The sequence below is a fragment of the Topomyia yanbarensis genome, chromosome 1, assembly GCF_030247195.1.
Source record: "Topomyia yanbarensis strain Yona2022 chromosome 1, ASM3024719v1, whole genome shotgun sequence".
Taxonomy (NCBI): Eukaryota; Metazoa; Arthropoda; class Insecta; order Diptera; family Culicidae; genus Topomyia; species Topomyia yanbarensis.
In genome coordinates this window covers 627,192-648,537 of record NC_080670.1, presented here as the reverse complement: position 1 = coordinate 648,537, position 21,346 = coordinate 627,192, and the positions used below count along the sequence as shown (strand labels likewise).

General features: G+C 36.6%; 1 protein-coding gene across 3 annotated transcripts in view; it reads left to right on the top strand.

Annotated features, from left to right (window-relative positions):
- Nucleotides 1-19,487, top strand: part of LOC131676514 (homeobox protein abdominal-B-like) — a 44,898-nt gene extending 25,411 nt beyond the window's left edge. For 2 of the 3 annotated variants that reach the window (XM_058955591.1, XM_058955589.1), the window contains 6 exons: nt 578-629; nt 6,186-6,575; nt 6,819-7,009; nt 8,766-8,919; nt 16,667-16,881; nt 16,964-19,487. In XM_058955591.1, coding sequence (XP_058811574.1) covers nt 578-629; nt 6,186-6,575; nt 6,819-7,009; nt 8,766-8,919; nt 16,667-16,881; nt 16,964-17,152 — 1,191 coding nt within the window. In that variant the 3' untranslated portion in view covers nt 17,153-19,487. The remainder of the gene's footprint in view (nt 1-577; nt 630-6,185; nt 6,576-6,818; nt 7,010-8,765; nt 8,920-16,666; nt 16,882-16,963) is intronic. The other variant, XM_058955590.1, reaches the window with a different exon arrangement.
- The last annotated feature ends 1,859 nt before the right edge of the window (nt 19,488-21,346 follow it).

Genomic DNA, 21,346 nt, shown 5'->3' with positions numbered 1-21,346 from the left:
GGTGATATATCAAGCGAGCAGCGACGCACGAATGTCGCTGGCTTTAATTTATGACCTTACAATGCCTTTGCTTTTTGCCTTGGCAAGTCGTCAGCTTGGATAGCTTTCGGCTGTGATGTGCCTGATGCTGATGTTTGATTTTGGTCGTCGTGGAACCTGAACACTTCTTCTTTATGGTGCTGTGGAGAGCAACATGTCGAGAATTTTAAAATATTTAATAAAGCATGTAGAATCTGTTGGGGGACAAGAGGTGGAAGAGAACAGCCAGCAAACAACACGCCCGAGGTACACACCAAAGTATAATGGCGACGCTGAAAATAAACAGGCGTACGGGATCTGTTGTCGTATCTTTGGAAATGAAAAATATGACCACTTTTGACAAACTTGAAAAACTATTTTAGAATTGAAGCTACTTGAAAGAGAGAAAATATAATATCCGTTACGTGAATGTCCCATCGTAAAGAGTGGTAGGGCCGCCATTTTGTCTGATGGTTACTGCTCTATTAATCTGTTTATTTATATGTAAATGGTTAATACTATTTGTAAATGATGTGTATTGCTTCCTTTTTAATTTCAGAATATACCAAATATACTCGGACGAAACAGCATTCTGGCCAGTGCGGCTTACGGTAAATATGAGAAAGATACACTTTTTTATTTGATAACGCCACAAGACTATACAATTTAATGTTACTCGTTTGACTGTACAGAAGCGCATCTAGAGGATTATACTCTTTACTTGATTGCCCTCAGTGCTCTTCCCTTGTCATTTTAATTACAGGTTCTCTATTCTCCTTCACTGTATCATTCGTACTAAAAGCAATCGGTTGTAGTTAGTGGAAATCCAAGAAATGTTGGCTTTTGTCGTTACATATCTTAGAGAAGAACATCCCAAAAATTCAAAACACAATTATTTATCTACCAAGTTGGGCTAAACAAGTACTTCTTCTGATGTCTTTTTGATACCACGTGTCTGTACCATTCTTTCATTCGCGCAATTGATGGTAATCATCAAAATTTATGTCTTTTGAATATATTTATATATTCATTCCATTCTTCCACGTATCAGGTCTCTTCTTTTATTTTTTAAGAAATTTGTATTCCCGACGTCCAGTACAAGTTTTTCCATGTTTCCTTTCTCTCTCTCTAGAAACACGAGTAACTTTTTTTTATGCCGTTGCTGGTATTTCTGGTCTTTGCCTGCACTCTTCGTCGTTATGGTTGTCGTTAATTCAATCCAATGGTATAACCGGGCCGCCATTTTAGTAGTCTGGACAAGAGTGAATCTCTAAACCTCGTAGCGCGGCATGGCATCAAAAGGCCAGACTCAAAAACAACGCCAACAAAAGCAACTGAAATGGCATTGCGCGAGAAGCGACTTGAACGCGCACAAAATCCCAATTTAGCGTACAGTTTAGCGAGCTCGGAACTGCTGATTGCAAGGTTTTTGTGCTTTCTGTGTTTTACCATCATCCTTATTTGTGGTGTCATTCTTTGTGAAACTTGAATTTCAAGATTATAATCATACAGAAAGCCCGGGAACGCCTTTTGTGCGGTTTTCTGAAGTGACGCGTAAAAAATAGCAAACAACATCGGGTAGTGCCAACAACGTACTGGTTTCCTAATTTGATCTTTGCATGACTTTGCGAGGTCACAACATCAAAACTGACTTTACCACCATGATACTGCACTTATTTAGTTGTGACACCACAACAGTCACCTTGCATCAGGCTGACCTGGGCAGTTTTTTTTCACGTCCCATCCCAATAACAATCAGTCAGCAAACGTAAAACGATACGTTGGTTTCGTAACGAGCCGCAGTGGCGAATAATTCCGTGGAAAGAAATAAGCGTATAACCGTCACTTTGAGGCCATAAAAGCCTATCGGTGTCTTGGGTTTAGTTATGTTTTGGAGACTTGTTTCAAATTCGAGGAAATGGAAGCCTATTCCGGTCACAGATAGTGTTGTGAAGTAAACATACAAAAGAATTTCTTTTTAATTAAATTATTTTTGGCCATGGTGCCAAGGATATCATGTGAGTACATGACTCAGGAGACGGCATTCTGCGTAGTAGTTGAAAAAGAGACGTAGTATCAAATACGAGTATTGAGGAGTATAAACCAAACTAAGATGAATGTCGTTCTACCGGTTAGTTCATTGGAGAGGATTCCAATTCATCAGTGAAATGAGAGCCATCTGAGTCCACCTGACAAGGTCAACTCTTATATGTATTACATGCTCACACATCCGGTTTGCCGCTGACAACCGACAAACAATTTTCTCGAATGATATATGGAACGTAAAAACATACATCCAAACACCGTGTATCGAACAAACGCCAACTTGCACCACGTTTACGGGTCCATAAAAGTTTAAGGTGCCAGTTTGAAATTGTGTTAATTCTTGGGTCCCGAGCCATAAACGTGCTGGGAAGCTAATTTATGATTTGTTAATTGCGAACGGCTTGCTGCCGTAGTTTGGAACTATCCAAAGTATGTATAGTTTCTTACTATGGATAAGTGGGTGTTCCATGGCAAAGGTACTCTGCGATTTGGTTAGATGACATGGCGCTAAAAATGTTGCAATTCTTTTCTGTGCTAGTGTTTTTTTGTACACGAAGGAGATTGTTTTACATAGGAAAATCTATAACATAATAATAATCTATAACAAAGCGATGAATGCGTCTGTCATGCGGTAAATAGGGTATTGAGACTATTTTCACCCTGTTTCTATTATCACCCTACCAATTTGAAACCGTTGGTTAAAGTAGTGTCGGTCATCTTCGTTCAACGTATTGGCTCAAATGGTAGTACGTACATTCGATTCAGAATTTTGTTGCGTTCAAACTGAAGTATTTCACCGTTCTTAGGCCATTTTTGGTATTCTAATAATTCTCAGGAACGAAGCAAAGATGCTGATGTTAATTTATGCGCATTCCAGTGTTTGTAAGTCGTGTAATAGTGGTACCCCCTAATAAGGCCAACATAGGCACTATACCATACAGGGTTCTAGCCTGATGCTAAAATGGGGGGGGGGGGGCATCCTGGCGAAATATATATTTTACTTGATTTTGGAAAATTTTAATCTAATTGTCTTTTCTTTTCGTTGTTAGACAAACAAGAGAAAAAATCTCCCGTTTGCTGACGCCGTATTTCGTCACAGATGCTGTATATGTAATGAGAAAATCACCCTTCTCGTTACAGACAAACTAGTTTTAACGAAAGTAGGATAGATATCCATTGATGGAGTGTATTACAATGTTAAGAAGACTCCAGCTCATTTCTAAAAGATTAGTTTTTAATACTGTAAAACTTAAAAAAAACCATATTCTGACTTTTTCAAATAATACAATTTCAAAGGTCATATTTTGTGCACTTTAGAAGTTAAAGAAAAATGTCAGAGCAATATGTAAATATTTCTCAAAAGAGATATGTTTAAATTGTCCCATATCACAACTTACTCTTATGATTCAGTTAGGTACGTTTCTCCATAATATAAGTTCGTGAACAAGAATTTAAATGATCTTGAGAATATAATTTACACGGCAATAAATCGTTAGTTTTATTATTCCTTTTTTTCTTTTTCCTTTCCTATTTCTTGGAAAGGCAGTTATACTCAATTTCTAGTAAGGGGAGTTTCAATAAGGAAAAAGCATATTTTATTCTCAGGTAAAATTAATATTCTGATGAACATTGTTAGAATAAAACACAAAACAAACATATTTTGAGGGGTTCTCATCGATCTTTGGAGTCGCTATTAGGCAATCGACACAAACTGACGGTCATGTTAAGGGTTCAATACTCTGTCGTCTTCGTACTACTTTGAAGGATCCATCTTCTTTATTTCACTATTCTCTATGCTGTTTTGCGCTTAAATGATAACAGCTGAACATGTTTGTACTTGCAGTAAAAATATCGTAGCGTCGTTTACAACATTTAAAGGTAGGTTTTCATTGGGTTTTCTAGTTCAAACAAGAGAAAGAAAACCAAGGTCACTGCCTAGACGAGTGCCAGCTTTGTTGTGTCGAGGTTTGCGGTTTAGGTGCAACGCTGAAAATACTTTAGTTATACAATTGCCAATGATTTTCTTGTTTCTGGTTTAGTGCGGTGTGAAATTTGCAATGAATAATAATTCAAGCATTTGTTGGTTTTGCAATCCTGCTTCACGAGCTGGATGTTTTTTAGTAGCGAGAGAAAGCATATCTTATTTGATTGGTATTTTTCCTACGAATTTGATTACCTTAGGAATTTTCACCTTTCTGAAATTTTAAATCTAATCTAACTAGAAGAATAAAAATTGTCTGTTGTATATTGATGTTGATAAGCGCCCTTTTAAAATTGTTACCTGTAGTGAAATCAACAAATTATTCTATTACAAATATGTCACCAAAACCGATTGTGGAATGTTTGAGATGAAAAAACTAGATTCATAAAGTGGCGAAATGAAATTCATGGTGATGAGCTCGAGTCTTTTTTCGATACGTACATATGTCTGATCCTAGACACGAAGGTGTTAGTTAGCCCCCCAGTCGCGAGATGGCATCCGCGGGAGCGCAAGTTTTCGTACAATGAACACAATGTAATGAAAGAAAGGCTCGAGTCGTGTACACACTATACTGTAAGATACAAACCGCAGCTCGCGGTTTTGTGTATGGACACAGAAAGGAGAGCCGCGAGAGCGCGCACGCGTGTTGCGCAAACAACACACGTCAACCCTCTCACGATCGCAACGGGTGATGTGGGTTGTATGCTACGTGCCACTCTCGCGCGGCCGCCTGCTATGCTCTTGTTGTAATGTACGGCGCACGCATACCCAGCTCGTTTGAAATATCGCTACACGGTATAGTGTTAGCATAAAGGAAAGCACAGAGGGATATTCAAACCGAGAGAGTGTAAGCATACGGAACGATGTAGTTTTCACGGTATAAGTTTTCTTTTTCACTTTGCTCTCCTGTAGCGTGTCGGTTCCTTCGGTCCCCTTGTCGACTTTAGTTGACTCGTTCGTACCGTCCATCCGTGTATAACGCGCGACGTTTGATGCCAGTGAACAGACACTGAGAGACGGTCCGACTGTTGTTCAACATTCAAAGATTTGTTTTTCAGTGTAAGACTGAACCTCTCCAAGTTAAGACACAATCGAGGCACCGCAGCGGATCTTTTCGCGCTCACGTGAGGAAGTGTGGAGTGTCGTAGTGCATACTCGCTATTAGCTCCACTGTGTGGTGTAGTGTCCGGTGTTTCCCGTCTGGGGCCGAAGCGTGCGGAGGTTTTCTGTCGTTAGTTTATCGTAGGAACGTAAGGGAAAACGTCGTGAACTCAGCTACTCGTCTTGACCGTGTCTTCGTCATCTTTGCCGTTTTGATGCATACTCCCCTCTTACCTACACTCAACTCAGTGGGGAAGTACGAAACTTGAAAGGCAGCATTTTTTAATAACGAATCGCAGGCGATTACCCAAACGAGTGTTTTTTTTTTTTGGAAAAAGATAGTGATCTTTTTTAGTTGCTCGGATTACAAGTACGGTAGAAGCAAAAATCGCTTTTGATGTAACAAGAAGAAAATATCAAGTGCAATAATAACGAGTAACTTAAGTTTGTACAGTTTTAAGTTGCGCCGAAAAAAAAAACGAAAACAAGTTGAAAGCATTGTTTTTTTCTCTTCACTTCAATAATCTGTTCGACGCATAAAACACATCTCTCCCCAACGAATGTGATCAACCTGTCGTCCCAACGTCATCATCGTCATCGCTACATCGCTGCATATTGTGAATCATCGTCGTAAAATGATAATAATAAAAAAAATCATAAAAATCTACATTTGATGTGCGAAACAAAAATAAAACAAATGTGTTTGGTATACATCGGTGGCGAATTGTGATCAATTGATTAATGATCATCGAACAACAATAATAACTTGTTACCTTCGTGTGAATTGTGAACTCGAACTTGAACTTGATTTAATTGTTTGTTGTGATCGGTGGTAATAATAACGGCATAAAATTCGCAAAAAAATCGTTTTGTCGTAACGTTACGTGGTGCAATACATTTAATCCCAAACGGGATTGACTTTTCCTTTGTGACGGTTTAATAAAATTTGCAAAAATTACGATCACTTTGCTAAATCATCCCCATCACACCTCTGACCTGGCGTGCGCAATATACCACGATCCCCACGATGTCACGGCAGGGTCGCACGCTGCTGCCGGGGCCTGGTGGGGGCAGCACTCCCATTCAGTGCACGCAGCTGGTGCTGCCATGTACGAGGACCCTTCCGGTGGCCATGGAAGTGTTGGCGGTAGGAGTCCACCGTCCCTACAGAATAACACCCACAGCACAAACCATATCGTACAGCAGCAGCAACAGCAGCAGCAGCAGCAAAGCCAACAACAAGCTGCAGTACAGCAGGCCCAACAGCAGCAGCAAGCTTCGGCACAGGTGCCATCCCAAGTTTCGTCTCAACAGACAAACTCCTCCTCCACTGGCCAACAAAACAGTTCCGTTGTGTCCTCCCAGACTCAGATTGTGGCACCTTCTACGGCCAGTGAATCCCCTGCTAGTGTGAGCTCCCAACCTTCAGGTAATTACTTAGAATTATTGTTCAGTTGTTTGTATTATTGCTCTTCTTATCTACTCTAACCAAATTTCGGTGTTTTTTTTAAATACTAATTATTGCACTATCCAAATCCCAACCTTACACTGCCATCTTGTAGTTAATATTGTTTTACCACCTTTTGTTCAATTATTAAACAAAATCAACAACTCTTTTTAATTATCAAATTTTAAAACAACCCAATCCTTCGTTATACAACATTAACATCAGGCCCTATTCATATACCAGCAAAACGTCCAGCATTTGAAACCGATTCGTCCCGCCTGCGGCATTCGTATCCGTGGGGCTACGACTCAGGTGCCGATTCCGCGTACCATCCGCAGTATGGGCCGTACGGCCTCGGAGCTGACATCAAGCCCATGTACTATCCGGGTTACCCGACCGAGGCCAACTTTCAGCCAGTGAGTTTACACGTTTTTATTTCGTTCGCTGTATTAGCCTGCCTTTCTTCGTCTCTAAATTAGTACCTTTGGTTCGACGAGTTTAGCTCATATCTATATTTGTTGAAGTTTTACGTTGGATTGAAAGCGCATCCGATGTGTGCGGGCCGGAGATCCCGTATAACTGGACACACTCAACTTCTGTTTTCGAATACGATAAATAAGGAGATTGGGGTAAATCATGAAAATTTAGATCTCCTGAATCTGACATAGACGAGAGTGTAATAGATTTTAAGCGGCGTTAAATTTCATGAATCACTAATTCTTTTTTAATGTGATCGTCTTATAATGTGATAGTGCGTTTTTACGATTTTAGTGTTATTTTTTGAAACAAATTTCTTAGACATAATATTTCGATGTTTTACAGTTTTTATAGTGCAGTGCATAATTAAGATGAGTGTGTACATATATTAATAAAAATAATCATTTATTAATCAAGTAAACTGACAGACTAGTTGATGAATTTAGATTAAGTGAGGAACGTACTATAATAGATTTTAATTATTATCGTAGTGGCTCGTCTTATACAAAAAAAATTCAAGCCATTTCCCGGTAAAGAATAGAGTTGAATAGAGTGTGAACTAAAATTAATTTAAAATCTTGAATTTTCTATTCTCGAGGGTTTTTTTAAACTTTTTTGTCCAATATATTCAAGTTATATAAAAACTATATCAAATATCACTATAATTTACTATGCCATTAAAAAAGAATATTTTTAGAAAAAAGACATTGAAACATTAAAGTAGATTTGAAATCTTTTGACTCAGTCTCGTTCATAGACTCCATTGATTCGTAGAAATCTTTCAAAGTTGACCTATAGAAATTCAAAAAAAAGTTAATCTTTATCTATGCACATGCACACCTAATGAATTAAATGGAAATTTCTAATATTTTGTCATTTGTTAAATTGTGTTATCTTTGAAGAATTGTGTAATCTTTAAAGAATTGTGTTATCTTTGAAGAATTTCGTTGCCGATAAGATTTTTTTAAGTTTTATGTTGACTCGAGAGGTTTCAGTTTTAGTAACATTCGACTCTTAACGTATTGCGAATGGTGTTGAGAACCGAACAGGGTGAGTATGCTGTGATCTTCCTCGCAACAGGATGTCATATATTGTTACATTCGTTAAATTATTTGAAATCATTGGGGGACGGGCATAGCGTAGTTGGTAAATTGATTGATCACCTGGGTCTAATTTCCAACCCGGGTTAAAGATTTTTCCAAAAGAGATTTTTCTAACCCGAAAAGAGGCGAATGACCCTAAGGCTTAAACCTCTATAATCAAAATAAAAAATTAAAAAAACGAAAATTAAAATCATTCATAAAGTGTATCAAAGAGTTGCGTTAAAAGTAGGCAATTTGAAGTTGAATACTTTTGTACCGGCGTAAAGGAACACAAAATGAAATTCCTAATGCTTAGCGAGACGTCATTATGAAGTACAATTGTGTGGTTCAGGATATTCAACGCTGTGCAAAATTAAAAACAAACCTAAAATTATGTCGTTTTCGATGGTATTGTATGTCAGATTCAAAGGACTTAATTTACGTGATTTTTCTTCTCAGTGCATGTCTATAGAAAAATAAGCCAAAACCAAGACAGAACTGAGTTTTAATATGTTGTCCGGGAGTACATAATTTCTGACGAAGACATAGGCAGTCAAATATCTATTTCAAAATAATATTAAACAATATTTCCATTTTATTGTTCATCACCCAGCACCATTACTATCCAAAGTACGAACCAGACGCGTATATTGCCTCCACCGAACGAACACGGGCAGTGACAGCGGACGCACCGTCGATTCAATCCAGCTACGATACGTATAATGCTACGGGACTGCGGCCGTACAGTGAAACATATCCTACTCCTGGTGAGTGTCAAGAAAAGGTTGTATTCATCCGTATCCGAAAGTCAGTGACCTCCTTCAATATTATTGCTTTGCTTCATGTGAGTTCCGAAGAATTCAAGAATCAACGCAGAAAGCTGCTGAAAATTGCTCAGAAAGATTTTTTTGAAGATGTTGTTTTTATGACTTAATGGGAAAATCGATCATCATAAACATAACCTCGGAACGCGCGAGAACGATGGAATTGTAGAAACTTTTCGTCTGCTATATCAACACAGCTGAGCGAAACTTTTGGCATCAACCAGGGGGACTTTGGGATATGTGCGAGTAGGAAAATGTGGTGCAAAGCGGAAACGAAAAAGCCATGCTTTTGGCGAGTTATAGTCAAGAACGAGATGTGAAGAACTTTCTGTTGTTGCATTTTAAATAAGTGAAGATGCTATGAGTGTCGCATAAAATTTTGCATGCCTGAGTATTTTTCGGGACTGTCCTAAATGAGACGGAAGTCGGCGATAATTGCCGTGCGAGGTATTTTTAATGATGATCGTCTGCCGTTAAAATAATTTTATTATGATTTCATTAGGAGAAGTGTCTCGCCGGTCTGTGTGAGAACCGGCTAGAAATGCTAGCGGGCTGGTTTAAAACTGCTCCGCTATAGTGCAACTTTAACATCAGGTACACCTTGATTGAAAATGAAACAAGTGATTTTTTTGAATAATTCATGGAAGGTATACATATATACAAATACATACAAACATATAATATGTACAGGAAGACATGAATGGTATATCCGAGCGTTTGGTAATGCAAATAGCAAAATAATGTTGTGGAAGGTGAAACTGTGTGGTTTGCATCCAAGTATATGATTTTTTCACCACTGTCAGGAGAGACATACTTACAATATAATAAATGGCCTGTTTTTTGTTCCTTTCTCTGTCTGTGTTCAAGAATTGAAGGGGTACGAAGTACACGATTGAGTATGACATGCGCAAATGCAACTTTTCTCGTTATTTGCATCCGATGATTGGTTCACAATGTTCTATTATAAGAGTATGTTTTGCTCTATTGAAGACATTTGTAAGCAACACAATCAAAAACTATTTGAGAATTGTTCCCGAATACTTTCGAATACGTATTACAAAATAGAAATTTTCCAATTGCGCGAATTGCTCCTGATTCGACTTCAGCGCGATTATTATCACAGTTACTTTTTGGTTTTTCCAGAATAATAAATTTTCATCGTTCATTTGTGTAAAATGGAATACAGGACAGTGTTATCAGGTAGATGCGATGACAACCCGAGTAAATGATAAGCTTATAATACCCCCATGCACATGGTACCAGATTTACCCATGATATGGTATTTTGATAGTGTTTGTAATGGGATCAGCCCATGAAATCGCCATCGCCATGATCCGTAGGATCCCATAAAAAAACCATGTTCTGGTGTATCTATGGGTTATTGTGACTATTTTAAAGTGTGTTGATGGTTGTAAAATTTGTAATGGACCATATTCATGGTCTTTTTAAGGGCTTGTATGGTGTTTGAGCCCATGGGAATTTGCTCTGAAAACTTTTATTCGGAGTTAGCGACCATTCGTAAATTACGTAACGCAAAAAATGCCCAAAATTAACTCTCCCCCATGAAACAAATTGACACAAATTTCTCAAACTCACCCTTCCCCCTCTCCAAGTACGTAGCAAATTCCTTTAAAATTTTCTTCCGTAAGAACATGTTACGTAACGTTCCAGATTACTACTTATGTCACAAAATATCTTATTGTGAGGTTAACACCACGGTTATTTATAAATATAAATTATACCAAAAAGTTTTGTTGAAAATTCTTTGCGAGGAAATTTATGAGGTGCTAGCTTACCATTGCAGAAAAATAAAGCATCATTAATAGCAACCGTTTGACATATTTTTGTAATAAGATCATATTTTGTAAAAAAGGGTTTTTTATAAAACCACTGTTGTGTAACGAACAATAAGCACATTCAGGGGATCCTACATATAAATCATATAAACGGTTAAAATTAACTTAAACCTTTTTTTTATTTTAAAGACTTTATCATAAATATGTTAAATTTAAATTTAAGGTAATTTGAAGCTCTTCAATTTTTATACCAATTCAAATTTTTTTTTAATTATTGGCTTAAAAACAATAACAAAATTGTTTTATTGTTTTTTAGCGAAAAATAATATAAAATCGATAAAACCGTTCTCTTGCAATCCAGGACGCCAACTAAAAAAAACATGTCGACTTTGCACTTCAATATCTCCCAAAAGAACGAAAATATTTTACCAAAAAAAAAAGACTTGAAAATTAAAAAAGGTCGAAGGAAACTTTTACTACTTTCAAAGATTCAGTATGATTTTGACCACTTGTATCATAATCCCCCTTTCGTTCGCGTGCGTGTATGAATAGCATGAACAGTGTCTTCCTCGTTCGCGTCCAAATGAAACCAAATCCCGGACGGGAATGCTCGCGAAAGACCCCTGCTTTCATCTAGTACGTAGCGCAATTCCAGGAAGCTGTTCTCGCGAATGCTCGTGTGCTGTGTTACGTTACAAGCGAGAAATACATTGAAGAGTTCAGGTCAGTGTGCATGTATGAAGAGCATGGGCTACTAAAGCTGTGAAGCATTTGGTGATTTTTTTTAACTTTCAGCCAAACTGGCAGTTCGGAAGTTATTTTCTCTCGAATGGAAACATTTAACCGAAAAAGCGACCGATTTCAAGTGTTGGCATTTGGATGGTTATTTAGAATTCACATTTGCGAAACCCATGAGTTGGTAGAGGTGTGAATATTTGTCGATATTTTAATATTAGTTTTTTGCTTATCACAGCTTTGTTTATAAGTATGACAGTCATAGCCTCGAAACATAAACATCCACATCATGAAATAACCCAAACAAATGTTGACATAAAAAGTTGCCGATTTTATATTTCTTTCTCATTTCCTTTTGGAAAACCTTGCCAAGTACAGAAAATGTTCCCATCTTTTTATTCTGCATCATGGGGAAAAATTTTAACTAACGAGCGGTTTAATTTAGCAGGGTTATTTTGCAAATAACTGCCGAAGTGTTTTCAACCAAAAGCTAAGCATTCCACCAAATGGTTCAAAACCTAACACTGTTCTCGCTATTTTGCATGAACGAGAAATGCTTTTTACATGCCAACGATCTCGAAAACTATGTACATTAAATAAAACAAATTGATTTGATAATTTCATCAAGTGTTTTACTTGTCCACGCCTGGTTTTCCACAAACTTTTAAAATGCTTTAGCTCTTTTTCATCTATTGCCAAATTCGCTAAACGCATCATCGTTATCTAACGGATCCTTCATAATAAATTTTTTTTCTTCAGCTCTTTCTTGCCGATCTGTTGAGTCTCTTATTAAGACCATGGTCGACCGGAACAAACCGTTAATTCTGATTCAGTAAAGAAATAATCCTCACTAAAATCGATGGGCTACGTATAAATTGGTCTCAATATCTATGCATCGTTCCCCTGAACCAGTACCGTATCAAAATGTCCATAAATTGGTGGAATAACCATGTATGAGCGAAAGAAAAAACTCGAATCAAGTGCCCCAATGCTCACCCTACCATTTGAACAAATGCGTAGAACAAACAATCTTCAAAGGGCGATAGGAAAAAGGTAAAAATAGGCTCAATACTTTAATGATAGATTTTTCGAATTTATCAACACAATATGTTACAACAACGATTTTCTTCACTTCGGAGTGTGGAAATGCTGTAAAATTTATATTCAATCTGCTCAAGTCTATCAAAAATTGTAGTGAGTTATTAAAAGAACCTAAACCTCTAAACTAGCACAGTTCTATTATACTAGTTTACATTGTGAGATTTGATAAGATAAATGTCTCGGTACATTGAATGCCAACCAAATTATCTTATAATACAGGGTGAATGGTTACCAGTTTCGACCGGATACAACTACCTTTGTGAGCTAGGTGAAATTTGTCACGATAATTAGAGCTTTCGGCTGGCAACCAGAAATCAAAATCCAGCACAAATTAAGGTGTGAGTTCCGCAGATGGAGGCTCTCCAATCGTTTTAATTGTGTTTGGTCTCGAAATTAATATCACTGTTTTGGATGTTACTTTAGAGAGATGGACATACAAACATTTCGTGTAGACCATGTTTCAACAAGGCTCCGTCTCATAAAGCAAGTGTGACCAGAAACGGTTTAAAAACATTTTCCATACTTTATTTCGTCGAGATAATGGATTTCAGATTGTCCAGGCGCAAACCCTATGGACTGTTCAATATATTTCATTTTAGAGAGCAAAGTTCTAAATAGAAAATATGCTAGTATTAAAATACTGAAAATATCCATTGTCCGTGAATGTTGCAAAATTCCGACAGATTACATTCGTCCTTTTACCATACATTTTTTGACCGTGTTAGGGCCATAAACAAGGTAAATATGGCTAGGGCGTGCCAAGTGGATTATTTCTACACATCTTTTGTCTTTGACCAAAAAATAAAATATACGCAGAAAAGTTCTAGCCTTCTGAATAAGTAACACCTTATATGAACCACCCTGTGCATATTGATTCGTTTTAATAGCGACGCATGGTAAACATACTCAGGAATGTTATTAATTGTCATGCGTCCAAGTATGTGAACATTCGTTCATTCTCGCGGTAGTTTGAGTTGATCACAAAGTAGCTATGTGCTCATTGATACCATGAATAACATACCAAGCGAAAGGAATTGAAAATGCTTCACAGTGGGTCACTAGATGTGCAAACTGCGAAAGAACGATAAAGCTGGAACTGCTAAGAGCAGCTTAGGTATAGCGTTTTCGTTTTTTTCGGTGCTATACCGGTGAAGTGCAAAAAAGAGATGCACTGATTACATCCAAGTTTGAATGAGTGTAGCAACGACTACAACGGTGTAATGCGCTGTCAAAACGATAATGCCATTAGAATCTTCACTCGCGAACGCTCATCACATGGCTTCGTGATTCTTACGAAGGGTTCCCGAAAATGCTTAATTTTTATTGGTAAAGCGCATTTTAGGAATCTTTGCAAAGCCATATTAATAATTTGATCTAATGATTTTTTTAATTGTAGGTATGGATTTTTTTGCTTGTATTATACTGTCATCGCATTTTATTTTAGAAATGTTGGAATATTATATAGTTGGGAAGGAATAGAACGATAAGGCAATTGATTTGCTTCTTAATTGATTTTTACAGTTTTAGATTGCAGGTGTTCGCGGAACTAGATTGCCATCCTTTATTTTCTATGCAATCACAATGCTTCAAAGGGAAAGAAAATATTCCTGTGAATAACGAAGAAACGGCTCGTGATGCGATTTTTTTCCCATACTTGCATAAGTCTCTCAGATGGCTCAATTTATAATTTTTCCAGTATATTTATGGTGCCAATCTTAATGGAGTCGTATTTTTTAAGGGGAAACTTTGCCACTGCGACCACTATTCAGGTTATCTTTTGTGGTTGTCCCTGTTTGCTTTACATGTTACAAATTACCCGAATCCCATGTAGTTGGAAGCGAGTTGTTTAATGGAGTTGTTGTAAAAAATTCTCCACCTCTTCCAACACGATGTAAAGCACGACACAACACGAAATCGAAATCAATAAAGTGTCACTTAGTGTGCTCTGACTTCACAACGACCAACTCTAATTTAATTTTCTGCAAACGTTAAACAAAAAAAAGATGAAAAATAATTGCATAAGACGAAACACCTAACGATGAATAGTACATTTAAATTCAAATTTTAAATTATCTTTAAATTTCAGAAACAAAGAAAACTGTTTACAAATATCCTGTATAATTTTTTTTTGCAGCGATATAAATTCATCCAATGAAAGGTAGCTTGCCGACATTCTGTTATTATTTATTGACTCTCCGTTTCGGGCTTACACGTTGTGTACAAGTATAACTGTTTTTGTTTATAGCAGCTACTGTAAACCATAGCTCGTACCGAAACAGATTTTCTTCGCTCCGTTTTTCCGTTTCGTTGATCAACTTCATTGATACATCTAACACTGTTTACATTTGGAATCAGTGATGCGATGCCATCCTGCTGAAATGTACTGAGTTTCCTGTTTATCTATTCCAAAGGTGGAGTCAACCGACGAATCACTGCGCACTGGTTGGCCGCTTGGTTGATTGACTCCACAAAAAATAAATAATAATTTGAAACCTTATGCATCGAGATATAAATAGGGATATCTTTGAGGAACGATTTTATTCACAGGGAACACATTGCGAGACGAAAACCATGCACTGCATGGATTCGAAAAATCAGGTTATAATTGTTTATCTTAATCTGCACTGAAAACGGAGCAAAATTAAAAGGAATTAGGGTTCAGTTGTAGGGTAACTTCATATTTTGTACGATAAATGGGTTAAATTCTAAGTTCAAAATTTTCCACTTTGAGAATAGTTCATTAAACAGAACAACATAATGTAGAATTTTTATTAGACTTCACCAAGACATAAAACAGTTCCAATCGATTGGACATTTTTGACCTCGTCATTTGCTTCGTTGAGTTATTATCTGCAGCTGGCTTTCATTACTCCTTCAAATGAGTACATACTTGCGTCATAGGCACACGTAAAACCAGCTAGTTAAGCGAATGGATTAACCAATTTTGCTAAAGTTTTAGTCCTTCCGTGAAGCAACCAGTTCTCACCTGTTAGTAAGTTATAGTATCGCTTACAATGTATCACAACCAATTTTCCATCCATAGCAGTTTCATCCACTCCCACATAGTACGCTGGAGCTCATCATTTTCTTGCCTGTTTGGTCATTATTCGGTTTAATTGCTTGCTCGCAAACGATGTAATAACAAACACTTTTTTTTATTGAAATTATGGCAATTAATTTAATTTTTATGCACGGTAATAATTCATAAAAAAGATCGTTTCAGCTTAAGCCACAAGCAGAGGCAAGGCAGTCGCGAAAAAGTCCAATGCTATTCTAAAAAGAAATATTCAAGGTTGTGTTTACTACAAAAGTTGCAACCGTTGCTGTGTCACACCACATACATATAGTGCTGTGTTCCTCTATTGGGTGACCACGGAGGCCAGCAACGTTTCGATACTGGTGTTGCTGGTTTTTATGGTCAGGCCGAAACATTTATTGTTACAGCCTGTTTATTGTCTGTTCGTATAGTAGAATATCGTTTTCCCGCCTTATTCTTGCGAGTTTGAAACCTATGGAATCAACTGATCATCATATCCCGGTGACAAATGATCGTGGTTAGGGATGCTCAGCGACAGGTGATAATCATATTTACGAGTTTACTCTCAATGAATAATTGAATTGTTAAATTAATTTATAGCTCACTTGAGGATGAGCGTGAGATGAGATTTTCGTGTGCCACTGAATAAATGGGCTATTCACGAACCTATATCGTAAAACTGGCTATTAAACGTGGAAATGGCTTTTTCAAACGACCGTCACTTATAAGTTGCGGAAGCTTTATTGGTCGGGTGGATATCGGTCATGTTTTGACGGCGGAAGAATGATGATTTTTTTTTCACCGTCGTTTTGTTTTGCTCGACTCGTTTGGATTCTGAATTAGACTTGCTCGTTATTTACGCGATGGCGGGTATTACTACTTTGTAACATTAACTGCACCTTTAGGTTACTTCTAGTATATGAATGTTGAAAAGTTCAAAACCAGCCTGAGGTAATCAGTTTATTAATGATGTGTTTGTTTTTTCTTCATATTTCATGGCTACGATTCGGACGAAATGCAGTTGGTTCAAGTCTCTCGGTAGGAGTAAGTGGCGTCGGCTCCTGTACACCTTCCAACCCCCTTGAGTGGACTGGCAACGTGACGGTGCGGAAGAAGCGAAAACCTTACTCAAAATTCCAGACGCTAGAGTTGGAAAAGGAGTTCCTATTCAACGCCTACGTTTCAAAGCAGAAACGATGGGAGCTGGCTCGCAATCTAAATCTCACTGAAAGGCAGGTCAGTGTGGAAACCAAATATGGCCTGATGTTTCGACCATTTGTGTTATGAAAAAAAAATTAAAAATGTTCCTTTTTTGTAGGTAAAAATATGGTTCCAGAATCGAAGGATGAAAAACAAGAAAAACTCTCAGCGACAGGCGGCACAGGTTAACAGTAGCAGTAGCAGCAGCTCCAGTCATAACCACGCCCAGCAGCAATCACATCATAATTCGCACCATCTGAATTTAGGACTGGGCATGCCTCTGCATGGTTCGAAAATGCATCAGTGACCCATGGAGCACCATCAGGACGACGCTAATGGACAGCTGAAAATGGAAATGTGTGACGTCCCTACCGCTCCAATGTGCAGCCACATTCCACATCCTCATCTGATCAACTATCATCATTAAATTGATGGATGCCGTTTCCGGAAAATATTCTGCAACAACGAACGAACTGAAAGGCAGATACATCGGAATGGACACGGCTTAAATGTTGCGAACACAAGAAAGGTGTTTAATTGTGGCAAACATTGGAGCTCTCCTTGATAATACGTAACAAACGCGCTATTAATAACGTTCAAGCAAGGCCGCCAATATACAGCTTCTGCAGAGTGTCGTCGGTATGTGGGAAAAAGCAAACTAAACCATACATTAAATAAATCTATAGAACATATTGAATGTAAATAGTACAGTTAAGGTAAACGAGTGAGTTATAGCAAGAAGGTAGTTTTCTACTTCGTGAGAAAATGAAAAGAGAATGTAATAAAAGCAGTAAAAGTTAGTGATTAAATAGGACAAGACAAAATTCATTACTTGAAATTGGTGATTAAATTGAGACAACAAAATATGAAAATGGGTAATTTTGATCCCTTGGTTATAGGAAAACGTACAAGTTATTTATCTCGTAGAACACTAATGTGAAAAAATGAAACTAAGGCAAAATGATGTGATTATAATTTTAGTTAAACCTATGTTTGTCCTTAACTTTCCTCTATCTTTTGTGCAGTCAGGAGGTGTAAGAGTTTCTCAATTTGATTTTTGCTCATTGTTTTAGTTAGAGCAGACGACGTTGCTAACATCCGTTTCCTAAAAGAAATCTGCAAAACCTCGACACATTCTTGTCGCACACCTATTCGTCGACATTGTAGCCCACATCAGAAAATGCTATGTCAAGTGTAATCTAGAGTCAATCGATAGCAGAAGATCTTGTATTAGTTTTATAATATGAGTTGAAATAGGAAAATTTACCAGAAAGATACCAGTTTTTGTTTTGTTTCCGTTTTGGACTGAAACTATTTGTTCAAAATATAACTTCGGTAGTATCATTAAAAGCGCAAATTTTGAATCAATGCAATAGTTATGGTTACTGTTCTTATTATTTGTTATTAGAAAAAAATCTTTGAAGAAAATTTAGCAGGATCTTTAATACATATGAAAATTAAGGTCAGTTTATCCGAGTTTTACGGCATTCAAGATTTTGGTCAAATTTGATTTGTTGAGGTTTTACATACAACATTTTTTGTTAAGCTGATTTAAAATAAATGTGTTCCATTAAAACTGTTTTTGCTCATATATACACCATACAAGTTACTGCTGTACTTCTACCAGTAAGAAATAAACCAAAAAAAACATCAAACCGTGAATAGACTCAGAAGGTCAGAGCCTGGAAGCGCAATCCTAGAAACTGCCTCTTTTATTTTTTTCCGTTGTTTTGTATGAAAAGTGTTTAGTATGCATTAATACTTTAGGAGGAAAAACTACCGGGATGATTGCAAATTTCTTCTATTCTAATAAACAATACTAATTTATGTATTCTTATTATTTGTACATATACCATTAGGACAGCCGTTTTAGATTTAGTAATAATAAGATTAGTGTAAGAGTAATAGTGCTAAAATAGTGTTATGTATTTTCAGATAAATGAGAAACTGTTCGACAAGCAGAGCAAAACATCACATTTTATATATATAACCAACAAAACAGTTTAGTGACATTATAAAATGTGCTCAAATTTTCACGTAAAACCAAGAACATAATTTTAGTAATGATGATATTAGAAAAAAATCTGGTCATGAATGATCTAAACAAAGTAACAAAATCGTACTTTCGAATAACCGCTACTGATTATGAGAAGCTATTCTCTTTCCCAGCCATAATGGTTCCGTTTCAAAACCGTACTAAAACATTGGAACTTACACCCAGTAATATTGCATCAGAACAACAAACCTCTCAAACGAATTTCCGGAAGATAGCTATTGAAAACCACAATTTCTCTTTTTAATTTACTTTGAATAACGCGTTTTCAGAAACATTTTTAGATTCTTCTAAAAGTGTTACATGATATGCAAATAATCATAGTATTTCGAAAACATAGGAGGAATAATGTACATAATTCTTTTCGATTAAAGACAGTACTAAAAATTCAAACTTTTTGCAGATAGCAGCTACTGTTTGATGAATAGTATTTAAACGGAGTTCAGCAATTGTCAATAGTGAACCCAACTTGAACGTTCATCAAAACTGAATATAAGCAGGTGATTGCAAGTGAAAATGAGTTGAGATGAAATGGATAACTGATGTAATAAGAATACATTTTAACTATTGTAATTTAAAATTAATTAGTTTTAACATAATAACTTTAAATAAACGTATTAATATATTATCGGTGTAATAGTTTTAATAAACATTTGTTCGAGTAAAGGGTCGAGCAATCTGGTGGGTAGTTTTCTGATCAATGGGGATTTTTTTAATGATAGTTGAAATAGTAGTTGAGAGATGGGTTAATTATCTTCAACTGTGAAAATCATGTTGCGATGCACAGATTGCAAACTGTCTGCACACTTAATTTTGTTCTACTGAATCCAAGCTTTATTTGCAACTTTTTCCGAGTTTTTCACAACCGAGCAAGCAGCTAACAAAGCTTTTACCGAGATATCAGTAGAAGTGACGGTTGTTTTGCTGAAACTCGGAAAATATATCGCTGAAAATCAGTAAATTAAAGTCTCTTTGCTGGCCTATCAGTTGAAAAATTTACTGACTGTTGAGCTGTGCGAAAATTAACGAACCGAATTGAGTGTGTGCACATGCTCAGTGAGTATAACGCAAATGATAAATCGTCAAACTTGGTCTGAATCCGATTCCAATTTAACAGTAAAAAAGTTAAGAGACATTGAAAAAAAGTAGTAAGAAAGTTAAGGGACATTGACAAGCCTAGACTAGGGTTATTTGGAGCGGGAAAATTTAACAAGCTAGTCCGATGTTAAACATTTCCTTAGACCCAAAACCAAAACATAAATTTGTTTTAATTGGAAATAATTTACCGCTTATTGCACTAATTTGATGTTGATCGGTGCAATTTTATGGGGCGAATATCTCTACAACAGGGACTTTCGAATTGGCGAATTGTTCGGTCTCAATTTTCCAGCTATTTATTTCTATTCGTTCGAATCGTGCGTAATACACTTGTTTAGTTTGTTAATTAATGATTGGCTTTATCTTTTCCCATTATAAAATTTGACTAAAAGATTTACGATAGTTGATACCCAGAAAAACTGGTTCGTAGTCATCCCATCGCACATAGGATTTTCCCAAGCTGAAAAAGGAGACACTCTGGCAACCTTAACTTTTCGATCGAAATCTGATTTTTTGTCAAAATAAAATTAGTTTGGAATAGAATGAAACTACACAAAAGAAAGTCATTATTGCACTGCTAGGTTGCCTATAAAAACGTTTGTTACAACGTATCAGACGAATGGGCTTTCTACACTGAATTTAACGATATTTTGTAATAAATATGTTCTTTCCAGCTTTATTATCAGGATATATAGGTTCCTTTACCAGACGTTAGATGGGTCTGACATCAGTTTGTACTTGTAGCGGTTTGTTTTCGCCAAAGACAGTGAATCTGAAACTACGGTATTCACCACTAATAACTTTCACCGCTGCTGTGCATATAATCACGGATTATATAACGTTTTGTTTTGTACAGATTTTCCGTAAAATATCTCCATTATTTTTGAAATTTAATGGATGGTTGAATCCAATTGGACAAATTTTAACATTCTTTCACCAGAAACATTTAATTTATGTAATTTTACTGCTAAAGTGCATGAGAAAATATGAGAAATTATATTAGCAGTAGATCATAAGAGGATTGGACTACAAATCGAGTATTGTTTTGATCGTATTATTTTTTTTATGTCAGTTTGAGATCCGTGCATAGAAACAACATGCAAAAAAATAATTTTTATTCATAAGAATTCCATCGATTGGATCGATTGGTTCATTACCTTACTATTCCGCTTATCGTTCTGTTTCACCGCAGACGAAAATAACAATTTCGAGGTTAGCACACTGGTTGACTTCAAAAATCTTTTTTTGAGATGTTATTATGCTTGATAACATTTCTTAGTTTTTATTCCTCATAAGATGATACATCTAACTCACTGTAAGATTTATTCATTTTGGATATGTGAAGTAATG